The 27,028-nt window shown below is 40.5% G+C and overlaps 2 protein-coding genes across 2 annotated transcripts in view; one reads left to right on the top strand and one right to left on the bottom strand.

The window, feature by feature from the left end:
• CUNH4orf45 (chromosome unknown C4orf45 homolog) overlaps positions 1–14,421 on the top strand; it is an 88,236-nt gene extending 73,815 nt beyond the window's left edge. Inside the window, exon 5 of the mRNA XM_029910630.1 lies at positions 14,355–14,421. Coding sequence (XP_029766490.1) covers positions 14,355–14,387 — 33 coding nt within the window. The 3' untranslated portion in view covers positions 14,388–14,421. The remainder of the gene's footprint in view (positions 1–14,354) is intronic.
• Positions 1–27,028, bottom strand: part of FNIP2 (folliculin interacting protein 2) — a 72,449-nt gene that overhangs the window by 6,706 nt on the left and 38,715 nt on the right. Inside the window, exons 3-15 of the mRNA XM_024211535.3 lie at positions 26,313–26,447; positions 22,875–22,975; positions 22,684–22,755; positions 21,564–21,664; positions 21,318–21,407; positions 20,029–20,100; positions 19,139–19,268; positions 14,203–14,404; positions 13,548–13,636; positions 9,020–9,166; positions 8,686–8,855; positions 2,379–3,741; positions 857–1,013 (exon numbers count right to left, since the gene is read on the bottom strand). Coding sequence (XP_024067303.2) covers positions 857–1,013; positions 2,379–3,741; positions 8,686–8,855; positions 9,020–9,166; positions 13,548–13,636; positions 14,203–14,404; positions 19,139–19,268; positions 20,029–20,100; positions 21,318–21,407; positions 21,564–21,664; positions 22,684–22,755; positions 22,875–22,975; positions 26,313–26,447 — 2,829 coding nt within the window. The remainder of the gene's footprint in view (positions 1–856; positions 1,014–2,378; positions 3,742–8,685; positions 8,856–9,019; positions 9,167–13,547; positions 13,637–14,202; positions 14,405–19,138; positions 19,269–20,028; positions 20,101–21,317; positions 21,408–21,563; positions 21,665–22,683; positions 22,756–22,874; positions 22,976–26,312; positions 26,448–27,028) is intronic.

The following is a 27,028-nucleotide window of genomic DNA, read 5'->3' as shown; positions in this document are numbered from 1 at the left end:
GTTTCAAAGACAAATTTCTGTTCTGTAAGTGTGGAAAAAATTGCAATTTCATCGCTCAATTTAAAACACTCCATTAGAGAAGCACGGTTCTTTTTACTGCTTACTTCCTGCACTGCTACAGATAGCTAAAAGCACTTAATGTCTGCAACTAGGGCTTGTTAATCTTTAGTCGGCATTTACTGTGCAACTATAAATGTTAATTTAGTGATAGATCAGTTAGAATAAATTACTTGTTTTGAACGTACAAATAGAGTAAAAATCAGACATTTTAGACATGGTCTAACACACAATGAAGCTTGTACTTATGGCCAACTAATCTGCACTCAGTTATCTGTGCTAATGACTGGCAAAATCTCCGTCCCTACAAGATTTCTCATCTCCATAGTAACATGTACTGTAGTAGGTGGTAACTGCATTAACAAGCTTCCAGGCACCTGCAGACCATCTTAGTTGTGTACACTGCAATGCAGTCAGCCTGTTAAGGTGACTGAAAAGGGAAGCACTTCAATATTATATTTTTCCTATTGTAAAGAATAATCCTGTTAAACTTTTCAAGTTGTAAGTAGAGAATTAGATATTTTCCTCCCCCCCCATTAATGTTTGCATTATAAGATTTATACAGTACAAATGAAAGAGCACATGTGAAAGAGGTGTGTGTGTGTGTGTGTGTGTGTGTGTACTGTCAGATGTTCTAAGAGTCAAGAAGTGTGAAGTCTCCATATTGGTCACTAACAACTGGTTTTATTGAACAGTAGCTATCCTCTATCTTTTCCCCATCCAGAAAATGTTCTCAGTAAGATCATATCATTCCTACTATTAGAGGTCAGTGGCTCTGAAAAAATGTAGGGAAACCTACATGCACTGCATGAAGCAGATCTGTTGGTAACCACTGCTTGAGTTTTTCATCATTACTTATTCCATGCAGTACCAGATCAGGCATGTATGTGGGACAGTAACCACCGAGAAGTGACCTTCCAAAGTTTTTCACACTTGGACTGCTGATTGTGTTGGATCTGAAACAGAAGAATATGAAGCCCATTCAAAAGCCAAGAGCATAGCCACCCTTCAGATATCTCTCCCCACTCCTCCTATAGGCACAATAAGTATGGTGAACTTGTCAGCATAATAGACTTGTCACAAGATCTTCAAATACATGAAACTGATGCAATTCTTATCTGACAGGCTACATTTAGATGCTGTTGAGAGACCTGACATTAACTAGCCCTCAGGTTTACTCTGTGCCTGGATCTGTAGCCTGTTTAAATTTACATAGCAAGTCCTCTGGCATTTAAAATTAAGCAGTACTAAATGAAGCCACACAAGGAAAAAAGAAACAATGAAGCAGAGTTAATATTGGTGTACCTAAACATTCCCTGACTAATTTTAAACAGTTCAAAACATTTTAATTTTCTAGATTTTAAGAAAAGAAGACAAGTCTGCAACTGTTAGGCCTTGTGGAATATATAAGTTCCCTGTTTTGCAGCTAGTTGGCTTGCTGAGCTTGAGAGTTCATTGCTTGGTTCAGTGAACACTTAACTAAATGCATATGCAGTCTCCAGCAAAGCAAACGCATCCGTCTTGAATCAGAATTATGCTTGCATTAAATTTTAGACTTCATCCGTGTACCAAAAAGTGTGATTAGAATTTTTCTACTCTCCCTAAACTCAAAAGGATGAGAAAAGTATTTTGCTCAAACTTTCACAGATGTTCACCTTCTGCCAGAGGACAAACATGGAAAATTTCAGCTTTAAGGGAACAGTTTTCAAGACCCTAAACAATAATAAAGCCCAAATAACTGGCTGAGTGAAGTTCATAGAGCTCTGCCTGGTCATAATGGCTCTCCTGCACTGTTCAGAATTTAAATGGTAAAAGATGTATGTGGGGGATGGAGATGTTAGAATGGAAATTTAATAGCAACTTCTAGCAAATATTAAAAGTAACTTTAATGTAAAGTAGTCCAGGTCAATCTTAGGAGGTTTATTTTGTTTGTTTTTGTTTTTAAATAAATGAATTTAAATGTTCATGCTGAGTAGACAGTGAAGTTTTCAATTTAAAGCAAAGGCAGCAACTATGCACACTCCCTACCCCACCAGCATGTGTCTTAGCCCTGCTGAAGGACCAGAAATCTCTGAGAAAAAAAGCCCTGTCAAATAAACAATTCTTTTGGCAGACAGTCAGTGTATCATCCTACTCAATCTCTGCCTTTTGCTGAGACTGCCAACAAGGGACACAGTTGCAACAGCAATTTTTACAGTACAGACACATCAGCAAGAAACTGAGTTGAGACCCCATGCATTTCACAGACCACTGAACAGCTCTTGGGTAGCAACAGCGTTTGACCCCAGTTGGCACAAGATTCACTCAAATACATTCTTTACCTTGGTAAAGGAAGTTCTACTTCTGTAAATTCTTCATGCCTATTGCTGACATGGCCTCGAGGGTGTAGATCAGAGATACATGAAGCACCATCGTCGTCGCTGTCTCCAAGTGCACTATCTGAACTCTCATTCCTAGGAATATCCCCTTCGATTCGGAAGGAGATTTTCCTTCCAGTATCCCCATAGGGGACATCTTCAGTGACTACTTGGCCAGAGTCCTGTACGTCAGAACTTGTTTTAACAGAGTCAAGTGAATGGCCCTCCCCATTCTTGGAGCACAGGGTTCTAGCTTCCTCTAAGATTTCTGTTTTTACAGTTTCTATGTTGTTATCAGATAGCTTAAGTGGTTCATCTGACAAGCCACACAGAGTAGAAGTATTTGCTACATTCATTTCAATTTTATTACCCTCAGCAAAGTATTCATCAAATATACTCGCACTCGCTTCACATGACGGAATTTGTGCATAACAGATATTACGCCTAATGTGTAATGGGTTAAGGGAGGCTTTGGAAGTTTCTTGTTGGCTCTGGGAAGTTTCTGCAGGCACATTTGGTGGACTTGAAATACAGCTTGCTACCTGTAGATTTTTTTGGAATGCCCTAAAATTTTCATCCATGTCCCTCTTGCGAGTTTCTAAATCAGACTCTGGCGATGTAGAACTTCCAATCTGGAAGGTGACCCTTTCTAAATTAGGACTCCTATCAACAAACCTCTCAGGACACGGTACAGCAGATGACCTGTCAGATGGCTTTTCTGCCACTTCACTCGTGGTCTGGTTGCTATTCTTTAAGTCATCCGTTAAATCCTCTGATTCTATTTGTTCTTCAAAATGATAGGACACAGTTCCTATATCGTCAACTACCTTCCCTTTCCTACTGTCATCTACCATTCCTTTAGACTCAGAACTGCCAACAGTGCAGTCTTTTGATGCAATACAGGAGGCCCAGGAGCTCTGATTACCCTTTCCTGTTACTTCTTCATTCTTTTCTTTTGAGGATATTGGCAGAGCAGGAGAGCTCTCTGGGTTACTGACGTGCCCCACCTTGCTACTGGTTTGATTTCCACCATTCTTCTGAGGTAGGATTGGCGGCACAAGAGCAGGTTCATTCTTAACAGTGACAACCACATAATCAGATTCTTCAACCTCTCCCTTTTCCAATGTAGTTGTGATCTTCCTTCCATTTAGCAGTTGCTCTTCCTCTCCAACTTTCCCATTCCAGGCCAGTTGATTTTCCTGTAGCTCAGAGCACCGTAGGAAGTATGTTAGAACGTAGAGAATACGTTGAACTAATTCCTTATGTTTTCCAACAATCACAGTCCGTGTCAGCCTAACGGGAGAGCCTATGGCACCATACAGATCACCTATGCAAACATATAGGGAAACAGGTACTTCACAAATGTGTATGTGGTTACACTACAAGTTTCAGAAGTAGAAAAACAGACATTCAATGCATTCTTTGTAAGAACACACTTACATAATTTGGGCAATTCCTTTTTAGACCATTTTAACATGCTTTGCCTCACAGCAAATTAATGGAGGTTTGAAACATTTGTTTTTTCTTTTTTAAACCCAGTATTTCCTCTTATTTGCACCCAGGCTTGTTTTCATAGGGTTGATCATGAGCATGAGACTGCTAGCATTCAATCTCAGTCACCTCAACACTACTGGAATTTTGTTTTACAAAACAAAGCTTACAAGATGTTATTTTCATTAGGAAATGGAGACAAGGAAAGTAAGTCCTTTTACTTATATGCTGAGCACATTGCTACGGAAATCAGAAGCAAACAAACAGGAAGCCCAATTGACATTTTTAATAGAGTTTCTAGGAATCAAAGCCTTGATCCTAAGAACACTCTCACAGGATTAACTTTATGCATGCAAGTAGTCCCACTTATAGGGAATAGGGAAAGAACAGGTTAAAGATTGTTAGATAATTTAGATGTATTGAAGTTGGCAGGGCCTGACAAAATACACCCTAGGGTACTTAAGAAACTAACTGATGCAATCTCTGAACCATTAGCAATTATCTTCAGGAACTCACAGGGGATGGGTGAGATCCCAGAGGGCTGCAAAAGGGCAAACATAGGGGAACAAACGGGGACCAGGGGAATTATAGATCAGTCAGCCTAACTTCGATACCTGGAAAGATACTGGAACCAATTATTAAATAATCAGTTTTTAAGTACCTAAAGGATCATTGGGTGAACACATAATAGCCAGCAAGCATTTGTCAAGAACAAATAATGCCAGAACAACCTAATTTCCTTCTTTAACAGGGTTACTGGCCTACTTGATTGGGGCGGGGGGGGGGAGAAGAGGGAAGCGGGAAGCAGTAGACGTGATGTAGCTTGATTTTAATAAGACTTTTGATGCGGTCCCAAATGCCACTCTCATAAGCAAACTAGGGAAGCATGGTCAAATTGAAATTACCATAAAGTGGATACACAACTGGTTGAAAGACAGTACTCAAAAAGTAGTTATCAATGGTTCACTATCAAACTGGGAGGATGTATCAAGTGGGATCACCAAGGGGCCTGTCTTGGATGTGGTATTTTTCAATATTTTCACTAATGACTTGGATAATGGGGTCAACCGTATGGTTATAAAATTTGCAGATGACACCAAGCTGGGAGAGGTTGCAAGCACCTTGGAGGACAGCATCAGAATTCAAAAAGACCTTGTCAAATTGGAAAATTGGTCTGAAATCAATAAGATGAAATTCAATAAAAAACAAGGGCAAAGTACTTCACTTATGAAGGAAAAACCAAATGCACAACAACAAAATGGGAGTAACTGGCTAGACAGCAGTACTGCTGAAAAGGATCTGTTCTAGTGCATCACAAGTTGAATATGAGTCAATATCAGTTGTTAAAAAGACTAATATAATTCTGGGGCATATTAACAGGAGTATAATCTGTAAGACATGAGAGGTAATTGTTCTGCTCTACTTGGCACTGTTGAGGCCTCAACTGGGGTATTGTGTCCAGTTCTGGGAGCTACCCTTTAGGAAAGATGTGGACAAACTGGAGAAGTCTAGAGAAAAGCAACAAAACTGATAAAAGGTTTAGAAACCCTGACCTATGAGGAAAAAGTTAGAAAAACTGTATAACCTTATTTTTGAAAAGAAGGGGGGAGGGACCTGATAGCCTTCAGATATGTTAAGGACTGCTGTAAAGAGGATGCAGCAAGGGAGATTTAGGTTAGATGTTAGGAAAATCTTTCTAATTATCATGGTAGTTGAATACTGGAATAGGTTACCAAGGGAGGTTGTGTAATGCTCATCATTGGAGGTTTATACGTACAAAGTTAGACAAACACCTGTCAGGTATAGTCTAGATATACTTGGTCCTGCCTCAGCATGGGGTGATGGACTAAAAGAGGACATCTCGAGCTCCCTTCCTTTACATTTCTATGATTAACAGTTAGGTGTATTAAAGCAAATGCTTGCTTGCAGGATTCAGGCCTAAGTTAGTATTATATGATGATATTATATGATTAAACTTACTTATAATAATAATAATAATATTATGACAACACAATATAAAATTTTAAAATAAAAACTTAAGGTTTGCAGAGACTGAGCAGTTCCTTCATCATTAACAATATAGTTTTATCACTTATGGAATGCTGCAATTAACTGAAATAATGGCATTTTAGTATAATTTAATAATAAAACATGCATTTATAAAAAGCTTTCAATTTTTAAAGCTATTTCCCTAACCTTCCAAAAGATTTGTTTTTAGAAAGCACTTTTGTACTATGAACCCTGTCTTTTTAGGATGGAACCACCAGAGGGCAACATTTTCCTTCATATTGATGTACATTACAATAAACATCTGAACTCACTTTTTTTATGTGAGAATAAGAAAGAACTGAGATGATTTGAGTTCAACCATTTAGAATTTGTCTGGGTCTTTAAAACTAGTATTAGCTTCCTTCTGAGCCTACCCCATAATGTACACTGTTACCAGCTCTGAGTTTGGGTAACAATTTATTTCCCTTCTTTCTTGTAGAACTACTGGCAGCTCTTCTTGGGAGAGAGGACAAAATCTACTGCCCAAACAGGCATCATACAGCTCCCTCCAGCTGGCTTCTATATACCTCAGCCCTGGCTTCTTGTTTCCCTAAGCCAGCTCCCACTTTCCTGAACCTCAAAACACCCAGTCCCTCACTCCTCTCCTCAATTACTCAATAACTCAGTAACTTTTCAAAATCTCTCTTTCTTAAAGCAAGCAATACAACTCTTCACCATATATATATATATATATATATATATATATATATATATATAGAGTGGAGTTAGGAATCCTCAATGCCAGAGAGGCTACTGATAAGAGCTCAGCTGTTCTCAGTGGTGGCAGATGACAGAACAAGGAGCAATGGTCTCAAGTTGCAGTGTGGGAGGTCTAGGTTGGATATTAGGAAAAACTATTTCACTAGGAGGATGGTGAAGCACTGGAATGGGTTACCTAGGGAGGTGGTGGAATCTCCATCCTTAGAGATTTTTAAGGCCTGGCTTGACAAAGCCCTGGCTGGGATGATTTAGTTGGGGTTGGTCCTGCTTTGAGCAGGGGTTTGGACTAGATGACCTCTGGAGTCTCTTCCAACCCTAATCTTCTATGATTCTATGACAAGAACCAACTAGAACTAAGCTAGATGATAAGCAGCAGGAACATCATACTGACACGGAACTATTGTTATTCAAGTTGCTTCTTTAGAATTTCACTAAATTTTCTGGATTGTTTTACATTGGACAGACCATATATAGGAGGGCAAAATGGAGCAGGGGTGGGATTGCCCAAGTAGTGGAATTTTTGAGAGTAAGATTTTATGCATGTGATTATCTACTCTGCAAACATTCATGTCCACGTACGTTGGCTCTGAAGAGAAATGTTCAGAGATGAATAGAACTGCCAGTTATAAATATTTTGCCAGCTCTCATTCACGTGCTTCTTAGATCATAGAATATCAGGGTTGGAATCAGTCTAGATCCATCCTCTTTGGAACCCCCTTTCAGGTAGTTGAAAGCAGCTATCAAATCTCCCCTCATTCTTCTCTTCTGCAGACTGAACAATCCCAGTTCCCTCAGCCTCTCCTCATAAGTCATGTGCTCCAGTCCCCTAATCATTTTTGTGGCCCTCCGCTGGACTCTTTCCAAATTTTCCAGATCCTTCTTGTAGTGTGGGGCTTAAAACTGGACACAGTACTCCAGATGAGGCCTCACTAATGTTGAATAGAGGGGAATGATCACGTTCCTCGATCTGCTGGCAATGCCCCTACTTATACAGCCCAAAATGCCATTAGCCTTCTTGGCAACAAGGGCACGCTGTTGACTCATATCCAGCTTCTCGTCCACCATAACTCCTAGGTCCTTTTCTGCAGAACTGCTGCCTAGCCATTTGGTCCCTAGTCTGTAGCAGTGCATGGGATTCTTCCATCCTAAGTGCAAGACTCTGCACTTGTCCTTGTTGAACCTCATCAGGTTTCTTTTGGCCCAATCCTCTAATTTGGCTAGGTGCCTCTGTATCCTATCCCTACCCTCCAGCGTATCAACCACTCCTCCCAGTTTAGTGTCATCTGCAAACTTGCTGAGGGTGCAGTCCACGTCATCCTCCAGATCATTAATGAAGATATAGAACAAAACTGGCCCCAGGACCAACCCTGTCCATAGCCACGTGATTTAATGTATTGAGATACTTAGTAAGCTATGTAGGTAGAAGAGAGTCACCACATCTGAGGACTTAGGGCCAGATTTTCTAGCCAGTTTATTACCCCTTTGTGCAACTGAGATGGAGCAAAAGGGCTGTAATTCCATTGCCAACGCCCAGATAGAATTTCCCTGGCATAGAGGAACTCTCTGCTTGCCCATCTACACTGCCACCAGGCACTGCGCCTCTCTCACGCCCAGTCTCCCTTTCCCAGCGAAGGGGGTGCACTAGCGCTCTACTATAATGATACTCCACTGGCACAGGGTCCATCAGGTACCACAAACCAGTGGCAGATTTTAATGCTGCCTGGCAGTAGCTTTAGTTTGTGTCAGACGAGGGCTGGCCAGAGAATCAGAGAGCTGGAACCAGCTCCCTGACATCCTCCCACCCCAACCCCAACATGCTTACAGATGACATACAACTTTTAATCTTGTCTGCCTCTGCATAGCTCCCATCTAAGAAGTATTTTTAAAAATAGCTGTGTATATATACAGTGTATTTGTAGGGAAGTGCTACATTTCAATTAAATAGGTTAAAGTTTAGAAACTGTTTTATATCAGATTTTTTTTTTTTTTAAAAAAAAGGTTTTCTACTGACCGAGCTGTGCCCAGAGAGGGTTATAAGGATGCGATTTTGCCAGCAGGTTTACAGATTGTGATGTGCCTTTCTCAGAGAAGGCCTTTATGGGAGGATGGTCAACTGGCATTACAGTTGGGACCCACGCCAGGTGATAGGTCAGCACCGCAGTCAGTAAAGCAGCTAAGAACCTAAAGAGAAAGAATATAACAAAAATAAGATCCCAGAAAAAAGAAAAAAAAATAAGATAAAGGTATTCCACATATGCTCATGTCTGCGTGCTTCCTATTATGTTTGTATGCATTAGAACACAAGTTACTGCATATGTAAGGGATTGATGCAGAAGGAAGCATACTGGTTTTTGTTGATCTGTTCTATCAGAAGTGTAAATTCCTTAAGAAAGCGCTGGCATAGCTGGTTCTTTTCCAAAGTGCTGGACATCATGGTAAGCCACACAGGTTCTGCGATCCTTGGAACGGAATACAGGTTCCAGATTGTAAGTCTACCAAAAGAAAGAAAAAAAATAAGCTGTTAACCTGTGAATGAGGTTGCAAAAATATATAGAAGAAAAAATAAACAGTTTTCTTCAATCTTTTTTATAACATCTGTTAGGAGTTCTAATAATTATGTAGGTTCTGTGCAGCTAGTCAGAGGCTCCACTCACATAATGAGAGGTGTTCAGTAGGACACTAAATTATATGAGATGTACCATAAGTGCGTTAACAATATTCTAATCAATACAATTGCAATTTCCTTGACAAAGAAAGTATTCCTCTGAGCATGCAAGGAGAATATGAAATTCATCTCAACACAAACTAAACAGTTGGACTAAACGTTATGTTTTAATGAATCAAAATTTATTGCCGCACCAAGTTCAATAGGTTAGTTTTACCCAGCAATTGCTTCACATACAATCAACATTTATTTCATCATACTTTCTGGTATATTGTGTAATCAAAGGATGCAAATTGAGACTCTAGGAGCACCTTTAAGACTGAAGAACTATGCTGTAAGAGTTTAACTCTGAATGAAATCTGCAGCTCAACTCATCATCCTGGCTATGCAACAACCAGTCAGGTGCTTTACCACCTGAGTAAATATGCCCAGATGATTAGTCAATACATTGACCAAGCAGTTTTAAAAGTGTGATCTTAGACATACAATGATTTGATGGGTAGCCTGATAGCAAAACACAAACCCATCACATATGGCCACCATCTCCAATAACAGCTGTTAGTATACCTCTAATTTAATTCCAAACAGATTTGCATTATCCACAGTTAAATTTCTAGCTGAAGAGATTATTGGCTTCTACACATTTAAAAGTTTTGTGCAAATAATCTTCACAAGTTAGCAAATTCAGAAACAACCCTAGTATAGTGGAAAGTTTGGGGCTTTCCAGATCATCTAGTTAAATTTTCTGTTGTTTTACGGGTGATTAGTGCATGAAAATTAACAACAAAACGTTCTGTCCACTTTACATTTCAAAATCTACCATTTACCAGAGCAATCTAGCTGTGTGTCCCCAAGCAATTACTTTCATATACATACAGTGTAAACATATAATTCAATTTATGTGTGTCAAGTTTCTTTCCTTGGATGTTTGTGTAAGTTGATTTTACCTTCGATCTCTGGTTATTTATGCCCATTTTAGGTTGTCTGTATACAATTTACTTTTTCAAATTTGCTAAAAACATTTTTTCTCTTGTGATGAGAATAGTTAGTTTTCTTAAGCATGTTATTTAAGACATGCTCTGGTGTGGTATGAATGGCCTCAGTTTGGTCTCTTGCCTCTGGGGCTAAACAGCGTGTGAAGGCTGATTTTTTAGGGCTCATTATTCTTCAGTGACCATTCCGCAAAAGTTACAAAAGGCTTAGATCCAAGCCATTGTAGCTACAGTACTCCATTATCTACATTGTGTATGTTTTAAAATGTATATTGTTTTAAACTTCATATCCCTTTTTCCTTTGCACTGTATACTATCTTGCCAACTGTAGACACGAAGTGTATCAATGCTACAAGAGAAGCAAAGGGTGAGGGGTACGGAGGGAAGAAGAGGAGAGCTTGAAGAAAAGAGAGCTGGGGGGGGGGAGAAACTAGTGGCATAAGACAGCAAAAATTGATACAATGGGAAAATATTATATCGGGGAAAAAGTCAAATCTAAGTCAAAAAGTCAAATCTAAGTCATAAAAATCAAGTCCATGGTGTAACACTCATATCTTACAGTTACATACTAAGAACTTCCTTAAAAGAACATTAAGATTGAAAAGTCAAGCACTCAAAGAGTTAGAAAATGCCAGAATTAAGGTCACAACCAGGCCTTAATTGGACTTCCATAAGTGTATGAATTACGATACAGTCTTTAATTACATGATCATATACTATTGTTCCACTGGACCCTAGCCTTCTTCAGTGCACAGAGTAGATGTTGCTCACTTAATGATATTCAGTATTTTGTTTTGTCCTGATTCAATGGCCTGATTTTCTGTACGCTATTCTAACCCTGCTCTATTATTATCAGAACTATTGGTTTCCTGAGGAGCTATTCTACGGTGATTTTCAGTTTAGTATGAGTGCTTCATAACATCGACTTATTTTCACAAATTCTATAGCGGGGTCATTTTTTCAGTCAGCATGCCTAGTGGTCAGGGCCTATGACCCTCTCTCACTTCAAGTGTGTCCTGAACCCCTTGGATGGGGTTCAGCTATGTCGGCTTCCTTGCTGGTAACTCCTGGTCCTGCCCATTGCAGGGTAGGCACAGGGGATCCTGACCCAGGATCCTCAGAGTGTGATAGCATGGGATGGCCTAGGTTCAGCCCACTTCCTGCTCATCTGCTCCTGAGCCATTTCCCACACACCAGATGCCTCAGTTTGGGGCATGGCTGTCACTAAGTTACACCACTTTGCTTCCAACCCCAAAGTCTGGGGGCTTATGCAGGTGACTCTCTGGTTCCTGTGTACACGGTTCTCCATACCTCTGGGGTGATGTCTCCACGAGCAAGAGGGAGACTCACAGCCAGACCTTCTCATTAATGTTTTTTCCCCCCTACTGTTGCAGGGCAGTCCTCCTCCAGAAAATGGCTTCTCTCCTTCCCCCTTGCCTGGGCTGCTAAAGCTCTTTTTATACTGCTCCTTTCCCCAGGCAGTGCCAGAGGGTCAGAGCTTTCCCAGCCCAGTACAGCTCATGTCCTTCCCCTGCCTTAGTGTGGCGTTTATAAACTCCACCACACCCTGTGAGGCTAGGGATCAGTATTCTTCCCCATTTTACAGATGGGGAACTGAGGCACAGAGAGTTTAAGGTCAAAAGTACCCCCTAGTTTTGGGTGCTCAATTTGAGACACCTAAGATGTGATTTTTCACAATACTTAGCATGATATAGCGGTGTGTTCAAAGCACAGCTCCTGCGGACTTCACTTGTAGATTTGAGTGCTCAGCACACTTCTACACATCAGTCCGCAGGAGAGTGAGTCAGGCACCCAAAATATGAGGGGCACACAATTAGTGACCACCTGTGAAAAGTTGGTTCAAGTAGCTTTCTTGCATCACACAAGAACTCTGTGGCCCAGGCAGTAGAATCTAATCCTGCAGGCAGCACTCAACTGCCTTAACCATGAGATTGTCCTTTTTGTTCCTGCCTGCCACCCCCGGCCTCTGCCACTACACACCTTCCAACAAGCAGGTGTCCTACTGGCAACACACTCCTTTATTATATGATCCTGATTCATTCCCAGAGCACAGTCCATGCTGAGCTTTAAATGAGGCAGAGGTCTTGAAGAAAAAGTAGTTTGTGATCATGCTGTTAAAAAGATTATCCTCATACGCGCAAGGGGACCAGATTAAGATTAAATAGGTCTCTGGGGCATCAGTTTGGATCTTTACAGCCACAAAACAGACCTATACCACTTAAACTAATAAAGTAACTGATAGCAGTAATAGGCTGTTATCCTCTGTGTGGACAAGCGACTAGAGGGGGATCAGACACACTTTGCCAGTGGATTTCACAACTATCTGCTGACAGCAGAAGGTTGTTAGACTCATGACTCCTGGGTTCAATTGGAGGAGAGTGTTCTCTAATGGTTATAGACCCTTCTCCCCTGTGCCCCCAGCCTGTCTGTCTTCCTCTGCTCCTATCCATCCTCCAACTTATCACCTCAACTCCCACCCTCCAGCTCCTGCCTGCCTCCCTCCTTCCACCTCTGCATTCCAGTCAGGTGTTCTCCCCCCTCTCTTCCTCACCTGGTTGCTGAAGGACTGAAGTGGGGGGACCAAGGGAGGGGCATTGAGAGCACAGGAAACAGTCTCCCTGCTATCAGCTCTACTATCCGACACCACAGCTGCCTTTTGCAGCCTGGGGGAGCAATTGCAGGGAAAGTCTTAATCAGTCTGTGGGCTGAAACATGCTCCTTTGCTCTGTGGGGATGGTGCACATGCAGTCCAGTCGGCAGCTACAAGCCATGAGGAGAGATTAGCTACTAGACTAGTAAATCTCTTTGAGCATGTGTGAACTGAGATTTTTCAGAGACTTATAGCAGGGCCACATTTGGGTGGATTTTCACAGGGATGGCAAAAGGCATCACCCCTCTGCCAAATTTCAAGTACCTGAGTCAAAACAGGGAAGAATTCAAGTTTCTCAGCACAACAGCTGTAAGAATTTTTTAAATATAGGAATACAGTGCATTTTCCCCTACTGTTATTCTCAGAAATGGCTGAACCATTTTTGCTGAAGTTTACCAAAAAATTTGAGTCTGAGGCAGACACCTAACTTGGAAAAATTTAGCCCAAATGATTAGTTTGGCAAAGTTATTGAAAAAACAGGGTCTTAACAGGAAATACCAGGTGACCTTAACTTCCTCCTATAATACGATGTAATAACAGCTCACCTGAATTCTCCCAGGGCATCCGTGACACGGCTGATATAAACCTGTACTCTTAGGCTGGATTCTGCTATTTTTCTACAGAGGATCATGGCCTTGAACAATAAAAAGTGACATCTTAAAGAATGCAAAATAGTTTATATCATCTTTATAGGCTCATCAACAGGTCTGAACTGATGAACAGACACTGTGGCTCTAGCCCTGATGTTATGTGGCCACTTAGGATAGCAAGAGCTGCACACATCCCCATGTGTGACTGCGTAGGACCAATCTAGGACATGTGATCAGGTGCATGGGTGGGGAGGAGAGCAAGGGCTGTACACCAGATACTCTCCTCCCTGCCAGCCCTTTCAAAGCAAGCATGCACGCACTCTCCCATAATGCATCAACCAGTTGAAAAATCATCTAAACGGGAGAAGAGGATCACCCCCACCCCCAAATCCTCCTTCCAATGCAAAGAGAACCCAGGGAGGGACTGTGGTCCCAAGGCACAATTTTCCAATGCAGTTAGTAAGGCAGAGAAGCTATGGGTTACCCCCCATGCAGGGCTCAGTCTGCAAGTTGGCGTCACCCCCTGATTATTTATGCCTTTCTAGGCTCTAGAGTATTCCATCCCTGCTTAGTGCTTATTGTTCAGACTCCACTAAATAGCATTCTGTACCTTTTCAATTGCACTCTTTAACTTGTTCATATGGGATTCAAATAGAGGGAAGTGAGAGAAAAAGAAGTCCTGGAAGTTCCTCTGTGCGTCTTCTCTTTCAGGCAGGGAGAAAATTACACTGATGGCAATTTTTTTCCTCCGAATCATTGCAGGATTGGAACTGCAGCTTTCATCAGCCATGCTAAAAGTCTCTTCAGTGGACCTGCAATGAGATAAATGGTAGGCCAGTTACCCTGTGCGTTTCCTACATTTGTATACAATGCATAGTGCTGTATGTTAGCAAGAGATTCTAACTATACCTCCAAGTCTCCTTCAATGCCCTGCAAAAGTTTTGTTCCCACTTACTCCCCTCCTTAAAAATGTCACTCACTCACAGGTAGCAGAATGTTCTCAGTGGCACAACTCAAACTACAGAACCCTTTGCTAGAATGCAAGCCACCTTTTCATTAAAACTTTCCTCTAGGAATAGCACCCATAAACAGAACCCCTGAAAACACTTCTGTGTGGGTATTTCTGACTGACATCACCATCATATCCAAATGCCTTATAAGAATTAATACATTTATCGTAATATCCCCGTGTGGTAGAGGCTATTATTGCCATTTTACAGATGGGCAATGAAAGCACGCGGTACATTAAATAACTTTCCAAAGATTACAAAGGAAGTCTGTGGCAGATCTGGAAAATGAATCCTGGTCAGCTGAGTCCCAGTTCAGTCCGTAATTGCAAGGCCATCTTATCACTGAATTTACACAATCCTGTTCATGGCAGAATTCAGAAAATTTGTTATTTGTACAGTGATTAAGTATCTACTCCAATGAGCTTACTAACTGAGAAATAAAAGACTTTATTGAAGACAAATCATCACCACTTTGATACTTGACTTGAGTCAGATATCTTGATATAAAATACTAGTGGAGACAACACACTCATTTCCCCCCCCCCCCCTTGATGTAGCTAGTTGGTAAGCCATAAGTGTGTAGGGATGTTGTGTTGACCTCAATTACCTAAACCAAGGTAAAAACTGCATGTGCCTTATCTCCGCTAGGTTATGACATCAGGATAGCTCTCTCAAAGTAAAAAAACAAACAAACAAAAACACAACACACTTTTTTTTTCCAGTGACAACATAGCATTGTTTTGTGTAGTACTAAACAGGACCAAGTTAAACAGGTAATTTAGCTACTTTCACTCTCCCACTCCTACCAATCCTCTCTGTTCCCTTTCTATCTTATGGCAGCATCCCCGAGTTTCAAGGAGTAATTTTAAATCACTTAAGAGCCTTGCTTACTGCTCCAATCAGCCAAAAACTAAGTCATGGCAACTGCACAAAGTAATCTCAATAGAAACCACAGAAATATATGGCGGAATAGGACAGGACCTCTTAGCCTGTAAGGTATGACCCAGAAGCCAGCCATGGGTTGTCCCCTCCTGATTGGGTTGTGATATCCTTAACTTCTAGGCACCATTTCTCTAGCATTGGCAGTTCCATGGTGTCAGTGAGTACAGTATGCAATAATTTGTGAATGCAGCACCAGGCATTTGATCAAGAGTGAGAGACAAGTCATCAGAAAGTGTTTGGAGCCAGAGATCAAGAAACTGATGGTCCATGATGAAAACCATCTAGCTTTTGACTTTACATATACTTAGGGGTCTGACTGGAAAAAATAAGTAGTGGTTATCTCTGACGCTCGGCTACTCAACACCAAAATGAGACAATGCTTACACTAGAGTGTATAGACATTCATAAAATTGTTTAATTTCCTGCAAGCTAGGATCAGCAGTAGAATAGTTAACCATGCTGACATTACGTTTTTAGGGTTAACGTCCTATCACGATGAGAAAGTTCACAAGTGCCAGACCTATGGCAGATACAGGCAGACAGTTGAACTCTGTTTACATTTTGATGGTTATTGTCTCAGCCATAAAGACTAGAGAACCTATTTAAGGGGAAATTTTGATTCCACAGCACAAGATGGAGATGACAAGAAGAGATGAAATAAGCACCCATTGGTAGCTGCTCCTTTGCAGGCCAGTCTGATCCTTACATTTACTGACCACAATGAATTTCTAAAGGCATTGTGACTATGTCTACCCTGCAATAAGACACCCAAATACCTCATAATGAACATGCCAGGAAGCCAGAAGAGTTTTTGGAGGCTATTAACTGCCATAAACCAAAACAGTGCTTTTCAAAAAGCTACTTCTGTCTCAGAAATACAGTATAGAATGCCTTTATGGCTTTTTTTTTTTTTTTTAAATAGACTATTACAACACAGCGTCATGTAACTGGCAAGGTATTTGTCCTACCATCCATTACCAAATGTCACTGAAGTCATGTTTCAGCATGGCAAGGAGGGAATAATCTTGCATAGTTTAAATGCATCCAATATCCAATAGTGCTGCCAAATGCCAAAGGATTGTCAGAAAACCACATCAGAAAATAAAGATATTTGCAATGCAACTCAGTCTACTGATGTTGCTGGCTTTGGAGAAGCTATTGCAATTAACTGAACTAAAAGAACGTTTCAGAGGGTATATTATTGTGCCAATCTCTACAAATACTACTGGTAAATTTGTAGCATTTTCATTTTTTTAAAAAAAGAAAAGCATTACATAGATGTTGTTCAATCCATACAGACTGCACTTCAGTTGAAACAAGCAAAAAGGCGAGCAAAAAGCTGGCTATTTGAACTAAGGTCTGTGCATTTTTGAAAACTCATTCTAAGCAGAAACTGTTTTCTGGCTGATCTAGTCAATGAGTTGAATATACTAAATTTGTCACCACAGAGGCACTAAAGAGAAAACTGAGCTTGTGGGAAACAAGAGCTCAAGATGATACCATAACCTCCTTTGAACTCATTAGTAACTTTAGTGCAAAGATAGAAATTCCCATGAACTTTGTGAAAGGGACAGTAAATCAACATATAAGGAACATCGCAAACGGAGTTCTTGTATAGTTTCCCATAGTTTGAGATTGAGGAACAGAAGTTTGACTAAAACAACGAGGAATACTAACACGGCTACCGCTCTGTGAGAACTCTTTTCAACAAAGCTGCTAATTGTGCTTGACTGACAAGTAACCATATGGAGCTGCAGATAGAAGTTCTATTTTCTTTGGGAAGTTGGTCTTAAGATCAGTCAGATGCTGTGCAGTTTTGGCTGTATGAATTAAAGCAGATTGATATCAATAGCAAAAATCCGTTGTTTCAATGGTACTTGATTGTTTGACCAAATGAATGTTTGAACATAGCAACACCTGTAATGCCTGACAGCCTAATTATTGGCTCTAAAATACCTTTGTGCAATTTCCTTCTCTACTATGGCTGTGATGAAAGCAAATTCACAGAACTCATTTACCTCTGGAGAAAGATTTGATGCTGCATACTGCAAATACTACACCAAGAACAGAGAAAATAATGTTCAGCAAGCAGGCTTAAATTTTGTCTTTAGGAATAAGAAGTTACCACTTTCAGTTACAAAAACACTGAAATATATTTGAGAATGAACTTTTTTTTAAAATGCCTCTTTAAATGAGATTTTAATCAAAGGGTTTTTTTTACACTAACTTAACTGATCACTATAAGATGATCTAAATTGAACACAATTTAATTAATTAACCAATGCCTTGTGCTTTGTCTAAAAGCTATTCCATTAGTTTTTGAACTTAAGGTCACTTTTTCATATGGTGGGTTTCAGGATAATTTTTTTGGCCCACAGACCAAAAGAAAGCCAAAATATCTGTCTGTAGCAATGATTAATGGAACAGAGATATGGGGCATGGAAATGGTTCTTCCAAGGTGTTTGTAGGGCACTTAGCCTGTTTAATTTGTATATTTATTAAGACAACCTGTGACCCATTGGCCAAGTATCCCTTCCAATGGTAAAAGCCACAGAGGGGGCTTTTCATGTGGGAAATCTGTACATGGAATCTCTGTAAGAGAATCAACTATGTCATCTCATTGGGGAGAAGTGGGCTTTGCATCTCCTAGATAAAGGCTACAGGAGCACTTGCATAAGCCTGGAAAACCCTCAGAATCCACAAGAGGACAGGGTTATCAACCTCTAGCACCTCCAGCTCCTTGGCAGTGGCTGACCCCAGCTTCCCTGAAAATATATTACAGCATTAAGTTGGATGACCTTTTCCAGGTAACTTCCACCACACTGGAGGGCAAGGTGAGAGAATGAAAGCCAATTCCCAAAGCCTGCATCAACTCCGTACTGTTCCTAATCTGCACAGAGAGGGATCCACTGGCTTCAGGCCTATGAGCATGCATGCATGCATATATGCAGGTCCATTTGTGAGGGAGGGAGGTAGCTTAGAGGCATTCCTTATCTTGCTATGAAAAAGCAAGACTGTCTATAAGCCAAGTCTTGATGCACCCCATAATGTTTTCGTCAGACCACTGGCAAATGTATTGAAGTTATTATAGCCAAGCTTTTGGCTTTTGTTTTTGGGTCATAGCTCTCTTTTTTTCAAGTTGTGCCAAAATCACTGCTTGAGGCATCCTGTACATGCCAAGAGAGTTGTCATGGTCTATTGCACCAAAGTTTTGTTAACTAGTCACTAATCAGTTTGTTATAGTAGGAATATAATTGTGCCACTGATGTTACATTCTCCCGCATATCAGTAGGTAGCTCCATTCGTTCTTCCAGTAACAGCTGAGAGTTTAATTTTCTTATTTGAATGGGTGCCTCAGGAATAAATGATAATCCTTCATTTGAAATGTGTTCATTTTCAACCTCATTTTGTAGTCATTCATTTGTAATAATCTTAAGCAACACTTAACACTAGTACGTAGGAGAGATCAGACTGTTACTAGGGAAAAAAAATGTTAAACTGACTTGCCCCTTTAAGAACAGAGGCTTGGCCAATTTCAGCAAATGCAGCCCAATTATTATTGTATTCCAGCAGGGAGAAGCTCACAACACTCACCACCTTGGAATAATTCCATTTTCTAAACTTGTTGTTTGACTTCGGAGCCAGCGGCGCTGGTAGCTACTGGAAGAGGAGGATGAGGAGCTTGGTGATGGGAACGGTGTAATCAAGAGACTACTCAGAGATGCTGTCAAGAAAACACACACATGGACATTTTGTAGGGTGCTGATTAAACAAAACACTTTTCCCTTTGGCCAGGTTAACATGAATATAATTTTTGCCTATTGATTTTCTCATTTTTTAAAAAAACAGTAGCTTTCCTTTCTGTCTGACTCATTCCCAGCAGGTGAAACCATAATTATTTGAATTATTCTTGCTGCCTTAACATAGTAGAAGACTTTTTTCTTAACAGCACCAGAATGTTATATGTAGTGGAGACTAGACTGATATGGCATCTCTCTCCTCTGTGCTGGCTTTCTACTCCTCTGAAGCAATCTGTCCTAAGAGATGTTGCCAGTCATGACAGGCAGGCCAACCTCTACCCACTGCTTTTCCACCCACTGAGCAAAAAATCCTCTCCCCTCTTTTCTTTAGTGGAAATGCTACTATTGATTTCTTCCCTAGCTTATACATTTATATTACTGAAGTACTACATAGATGAGAACCAAATGAGTTAATGATGTAAAGGCAGAGTATCACAAGACATCCCCTTTCTTACTGATTTGTAGGGGAGAAGGGGAAGAGTATGTCCTAGCAGCAGAGCTGTTGAGCAGAAACCTAGTTTATAGGGAAGGGAACTGCTCAACAGATCCACAAGTTCGTGTGGATGTGCTATAAGCAGCGATATCCAAACTCCACCCCACTGGTTGGGCAAAACCTGAATCTGTTGAATCACTGTGCTAAAAAGCTTTGCTTTCATCAAATGGGAGAAAAAGAAACACAGATACCTGACCGAGCAATGCCGCTGTCTCTGTCCTCATTTTGCCCTCTGCTAGGCATATCAACGGGGGTGCTATGTGCTAAAGTAAACAGATCAGATCAACAGAAAACATTACATGCTGCCTCATATTGTTTGTCAGTGTTAAGCAAAGTTTATGTTTAAAGGCCACACAACAGCAAAGTCACATCCAGTGCAGTTAATTTAAGCAATAGCTATGTCCACAGTGTGTAAAAAAAATATTCAGTGTTTGAAGAGGTGATAGCAAGCCATATTTCAATACTGAACACTACTAGTGGGATTGCCTTTTTTATTTTAGGCTAAAATACCTTCTAGGTACCTGTAGGAATCTGAACATTAATTTATATACACTGAAAAAAAGTCATACAGCTGAGAATCAGCCCCATGAAAGTGTCTCAGGTGGAGTACCCAAAAATGGGAGCACCCAAAATCTCTAGTCACATTAGAAAATCCCCATTTAGTTTATTTTTGTAGAGTCACTGGCATTGAACAGGCTAACAATACTTTATATGGAGTATCAGTTTCAGTTGTTTTTAAATTAACCACTATGCTTGCTTTATAGCATGAAGCAAAAACTCAATCCAGTGTAGATCACCAGTAAGTGTTAGTAGCATATATTCACTTAACTTATGAAGCATGCAAGATTTGTGAGGGAAGTGAAGTAACTTTTCATTTTTGCAATCAACAGGATCAGTTAGATCCGAGGTTTCCCCAATAGCATAAGTAATCATCATGCCTGTAAAAGGATCTTTTCATATGTAAAGTAGACTAAATGCTACTTTTGCATTTAAGATAAAGCCTTTAATATTGTAAAATCAAAACTTAACCACTCCCAGACTCAGTTCAATAATGTCTTAAAAGCGTTGCCATCGAGTGAAAAAAATCCACAGGTCAAAAGATATCAGAGGAAAGCAAAGAGGGAAAGAAGCAAAAGGGAACTGCACACCAGCAAGAGTTCAAATGTAGACCAGGAAACATAAATCCTCTTAGAAACATAAGGACTCATTTATTATTGAATACACATTACATTAGGAAGTTTCCTTAATGTGAACATTTGTGGTAGAGGTGGGAGGGAAGAACAGGAAGCAATTTAATGCAGCCTGGTATTTCAAGAAGGCTTGAGTCAAAATATAAAGCCAATATGTGCCTATCAACAATATCTTCATCACTTTAGCCCTTTGTTTCTAGAGCGTAATTATGGACCTCCTGACAAGATTCAGAAGAAGCTGGGTTACTGTGGGTGGGTGGGTCATACTGTGCTCAGCATTCCACACAAACCTGCAAAGAAAGAAGCACTCCGGATGAGCCGGAGGGGAACTCCTTCAGATACACCCTGCAGCACTTTGCTGCTACACAGCTGTAACACACCTAAAAACGGCAACGCAGGGAGAGAGCAAGACAAAAAACAAACAAACAACAAACAATTAAAGACAATGCAGGGGAAAATAATTTAAAAGAAAAAAAAAATAGATGGCCCCATCAGGAAAAGATTATTTTTTTTAAATAAAATAAAAAAATATTTACCTAGATTACTTCCACTATGGCAGGTGCCCAAACCATTTTGATTAGAGCTCAATTTTCCCAGACAGGGATCTTGATTGATGTATTCAAAGCTATCTTGCAAGCTAAAAAGGGAAAAATATCAAAATTTCTAAGAAGGGGAATAGAATGGCTTCCACTAACATCAAACTACACTCTGTTTATTTGCTTTGTTATATAAATCTAACTTCACCACCAAGCTTAAAGATTAGCAGATATTCCTATATTGTAACAGATATTCATAATGGAAAATAGATTGTGGAGGACTGTAACCTTTAAGACTGTACCTTTCAGAATTAACTAACTTTCCATGTTTGGTCTCTGCCCACAGTGATTTTGAGGGGTAGAGGGGAATTGAGCAAAATCACATCAGCAATTTTTGAAGGGGGCGGGGGAGAGGAGAGGGGGAAGAGGAGGAGACAAAGAGAGAGAGGTAGAAAAATATATGCACACCATTATATTAAAAAGGCAACCTTGTTGGCAGTGGGAACTTGTCACTAAAGATAGAGACCCAAAACCTTTGAATGTTTTTACAAGCCTCTAAACTTCAAGTTTCACCCACTGCTCATCCAGAGCACACTTAAAGAGTCAAAGGGTACATCTACACAGCAATTAAACACCCATTGCTGGCCTGGGTCATCGGACTCTGGTTCATTGGGCTTGGGCTGTGGGACTGTAAAATTGCTGTGAAGATGTTTGGGCTTGTCTTGGAGCCCAAGCTCAAGGACCCCACGGGGGGCGGGTGTCCCATAACCTGGGCTCCAGCCTAACCATCTACACTGCAATTTTTAGCCCTGCAGCCCAAACCGCACAAGCCCAAGTCAGCTGACCTGGGCCAGCTGCTGCCATGCTGCAAGTCATTTATTCCAATGTAGATGGATCCTGAACGATCCCATTCCTCTCTAGCCTTCGTGGGACAGCTAGAGCTCAGCATGTGAATACTGCTCATAAACAGTCTCACTCTCTCTCCCTTTCACTCACTGCCAGCAGACATTTGGGCATTTGGTTTTATGAGCTTTCCAGTTTTATATAGACCAACCTTAGGAGCAGACACAGAAGAAATCTAAAATGAGAGTGAGAAATGACAGGAAACAACCAAACTTACTTATTTGTGCTTCCACTGAAGCTTCCCACTCTGGCTGAGAACACTTTACTTATCATAAGCTGCGGAGGACAGCTGAAAGGATAAACAATCATCATCTCAGTGACTCAACAGTTTCAGTACCAATACCTTCTCCTTCCCCATTTCCAAGCATTTGGCAATAGGGATAATCCTAGAAGAGGAAATTCACTTACCGTATGTAGTGGATTTTCAAGGTAGAACCTTTGTAACTCATTGCCACTGAGCCAAACATCATTTCTCCAAGCATGTTGACATCAGAGGCTGGTCTAGTGTACTATAGATAAGTAAGGGGGAAAAAGCCAGTCATAACCATTGAATTATTTTAGTGTGGTGCTCAGCAGTACTAAATTTTGAACATGAAGTACAAGTAATCTCTGCTTCCCAGTGAAGAGCAGCATATACCAAGTGGTGTTTGTGCAATGCGTACTGCGACAGGTTCGGGCCAGATGGCTACAGGAGAGTGATCCTATTGGGATCCAGGAAGTGGGTACAGGAGAGTGATAGAAGGCAGATATATTAGCCTCAGATTAAGCAGGTCCCTTTTCCCTGGGTAAGGTAACAGGAGTGGTTCCAGAACAATCAGGAACTTGCTGGAACTAATTAAGGCAGGCAGGCAGGCTAATCAGGGCACCTGGTTTAAAAAGGACCTCACTTCAGTCAGTGAGGGCCGCGCAAGGAGCTGAGAGTGAGAGGGCATGCTGCTGGAGAACTAAGGAGTACAAACGCTATCTGGCATCAGGAGGAAGGTCTTGTGGGAGGAGGCCATGGGGAAGTAGCCCAGGCAGTTGTAGCTGTCACACAGGTGTTACACGAAACACTGTAGACAGCTGTGATCCACAGGGCCCTGGGCTGGAATCCAGAGTAAAGGGTGGGCCCAGGTTCCCCCCATCCCCTCAACTCCCTATTGGATACAAGAGGAATTGATCTGGACTGTGGGTCCCACCAGAGGGGAAGTTCCCTGGCCTGTCCCCTGACCTACTAGGTGAATCAGCAGAAACTGCGGGGATTGTTCTCCTTCCTTTTCCCCTATGATGGCCAGTGATGAGGTTAGCTGAGTGAATGGCAGGTTTGAGCCAGTTTAGCCACTTTTGCAAAAAACAAACAAACAAAACAACCCACACACACACTGAGGGCTGCCGTGAATCTCTGAGGCGAGCAAATCCGCCAATAAGCGCAGGATCCACCAAGGCAGAAGGGGAACTTTGTCACAGTACATACAGTTACAGTACATACTATATTTAGTTAATAAGAGAGGCCCACTAGTTCCTATTTGCATCGACTCTCTCAAAGATATGCAATGAAGAAACTCATGCACAGTCTCTGCAGCTGAGCCAGACACAAGTAATTTTTTATCTCCCAGCCACATTTCTTTATTGTAGGATGTTGTTTGAGAAAGACTGCAAACATTGCAGGTCTGAAGAGTCTGGACCCTTAAGTGTTGTTACTTTTAAATTTAAAAATCCTTCCCGGTCTAAATTAACTCATTTAGATGGCAAGATATACTTGGAATGACAATTTTAAAAAAAGGAAACAAAATAAGTCCTATTTCTTACTACATTCCAAAGATCTACTACCAGTAAGAGGATAAATTCCTATGTATAAGTTCTCACCACAGTTAAGGTAGTAACTTGCATTTCAACACAAGGATACAATTTCTTAAAACAAACCCAATCCACATGAAGTCTCTCATATGTCTCTTAGCATAGGACAAAGGTTTGCCTTTTTTGAGGAGATTCACACAAGCGATTTTAGAGAAGCACATAGGAATTTTAAAAAGTAGAAAACTCATTTTTCTGAGTCTTGAATGTCCTTTTTTGAAATCACCACCCGAGAAACTCACATGTGGGCTTTAGGAGTCTGGAAAAGTGCACAAAAGCAACAGACCTTGCTCTGTGGAATTAGCTGCCTTGGTCTGACTAAATTTAAAAAATTCGGTTACTAGAGGCACAGCCACACTAGAGAGCTTACAGGTGCAGCCGTGTCGCTGTAAGCTGTCTAATGTAGCTGCTCTAAGCAAATGGGAGAGAACTCTCCCATTAATTACTCCAGCCCCCAAAAGCAGCAGAAAGTTGTGTTGGTGGGAGAAGCTCTCCCGCCAACACGGTACTGTCCACACCAGCACTTATGTTGGTGTAACTCAGGGGTTGATTTATTCCTCCCCCACCCTGAGTGACATAAGTTATGCCAACATAAACTGTAGGATAGACGTAGCCTCAGTGGCAGGCTTCTAGGGATTTTTCAGGGGGAAAAAACAAAAACAAAAAACAAAAAAAACCAGGGTATGCACTTTTTAAAGAGAAATTTAACTTTAAAAAGTCACTTCCGACTGAAAGCTTTTTTCTAAGCCTATTGTTAAGGTAACACCTAAGGGTAAGTCTATGCAGCAAAAAACAAACAAACAAACAAAAAAACCTTCCAAAGCAGCAAGTCTCAGAGCCTGAGTCATCTTACTCAGATTTGCGCTATATCTATAAATAGCAGTGTGGACCTCCTGCTCTGGTTGGAGCCTGGGCTCTGAGACCCTTCTTCCTCACCAGTTTTCAGAGCCCACAGCTCCAGCTGGAGCCCAGAGTGTCTAACCTGCTATTTTTAGCATCACAGCACACAGCTGACCCAGGTTCTGAGACTCCCTGCTGCTGCTGTTTTGTTTGGGTTTTTTTTTTGCTGCATAAATGTACCCTAAGATTACTAGAACTGAAAAACTGAAGAAAAGGACCTCACCTACACACAAAAACTAGAAACTTTTTAAATTACTTTAGTTGGTGCTAGTTACATGTATAAACAAACAAGTTTTATCTAAGCCTTAATTCTCTTTGTATATTTGACAATATTTTATGTAGTCAATTTCACCATTTCCTCAACATGGGAAGTTCAGCACATGCATAACAGTGTAGGATAAGGGCCTAACTTTCTATATGGCAGTAGTCACACTGAATATGATACGACTAGTCATATGCTTTAAGTCTTTACAGGAACTTCACCTCAGTTTCTCCTGTTTACGTGGGACTTTCAGAGATCGAAACAGAGGGGAAAAAAGCATTTTTAAATAAACCAGGAAGATGTGATTGCCATTCTTTGTGGTTGTACAGAGGACCTGAAAGTATTTAGCCATTTTTTAGAAGCTGACTAGATTTCATATTGACAGGGTCTGTTTAAAATCTTTCCCATCATCAGCTGGGTTCAACAGCTCCTGCAGAAGTTATGAGCATTGGCTCCTGCAATGGAGGACTGAGGAAAAAAAAACATTTATATTTTTCTAGACCAAGAATGTAAGCACCATAAAGCACTTGCATATTTTTGAAATGTCTAAGTTTAGACTATAACTATTTTATGAAAAAGTTCAGAAAAACTGAATTGTGAAATTTTAAAAACTGAACATAGGAACTGCTAAACTTACATAACACTTTAAAAATAAAATAAAACACCCCTCCTCCTCAACATGTGGAAGGAAAGAAATACAGTTCAGATCCCCAGCAACAGTTTCATATTTGACATACTACAAATTCTACTTCAACATTTAAACAGACATTTGTGAATTTAACACAAAGTTATCATCTTTAGTCGTTCAGTGAAAATCTATATATAGATTTGCATTGATGTGTTAACATTACCTGGTACTTTGGAAGCTGGTCCTTGACATGCTGTGTACAGCCCACTGATGGACTATGGGAAGAAATACTATTGGTCCCATTGCTTGCTTGGCAGCACTTGGCAGAAGCCTTTCCTGGAGCATCCTCTACTGTTTTCTGTTTCAGAAATGGTTGATGATGAAAGTAAGTTTAACAAACATGAAGATTTCTGTTTCTAGCGGCACCCCTGTGATCTCAGAAGAGTTTTATTAAGAACATACTGGAGCAAAAAAATAATTTTGATTTTATTTGTGGGTTAAAAAAAAAAAAAAAATCATCAATCCAAGTCATGTTAGTAACTTTGGCTTTTCAAGAAAAAGGGAAGTGATGCCCAGGAGAACAGAAGTGTAGGATTATTCTTGAACTTAGTTTACCAATGAATTAAGTTTTTGTTATAGAAATACGTCACACACAGTATATAAATACTCCGCTTCTTCAGCCATCATGATCCTGGTCAAAGTAATTTGTTACAAATCTATCTACAGCAAATGGGGTTTTTTTTCCTGTTAGCATACATTTCATAGAAATCAGGAGTGAGATGCAATCTATAACATAATTTGCTAACATTTATGCAAATAAATCTCATTTTATGAGCCGCTTTCTATGGATAGTGTGCGGTCAATCTCTTAACTTGCATGGTATTGTTTCTGCTTCACAAAATTAACAGCAGATTTCTTCAACAGAAGAACAGCCAGAAA

Source organism: Terrapene carolina, unplaced genomic scaffold, assembly GCF_002925995.2.
Source record: "Terrapene carolina triunguis isolate 2854851 unplaced genomic scaffold, T_m_triunguis-2.0 Scaffold66, whole genome shotgun sequence".
NCBI classification, from domain to species: Eukaryota; Metazoa; Chordata; order Testudines; family Emydidae; genus Terrapene; species Terrapene triunguis.
This window is presented reverse-complemented; position numbering and strand designations above follow the sequence as displayed.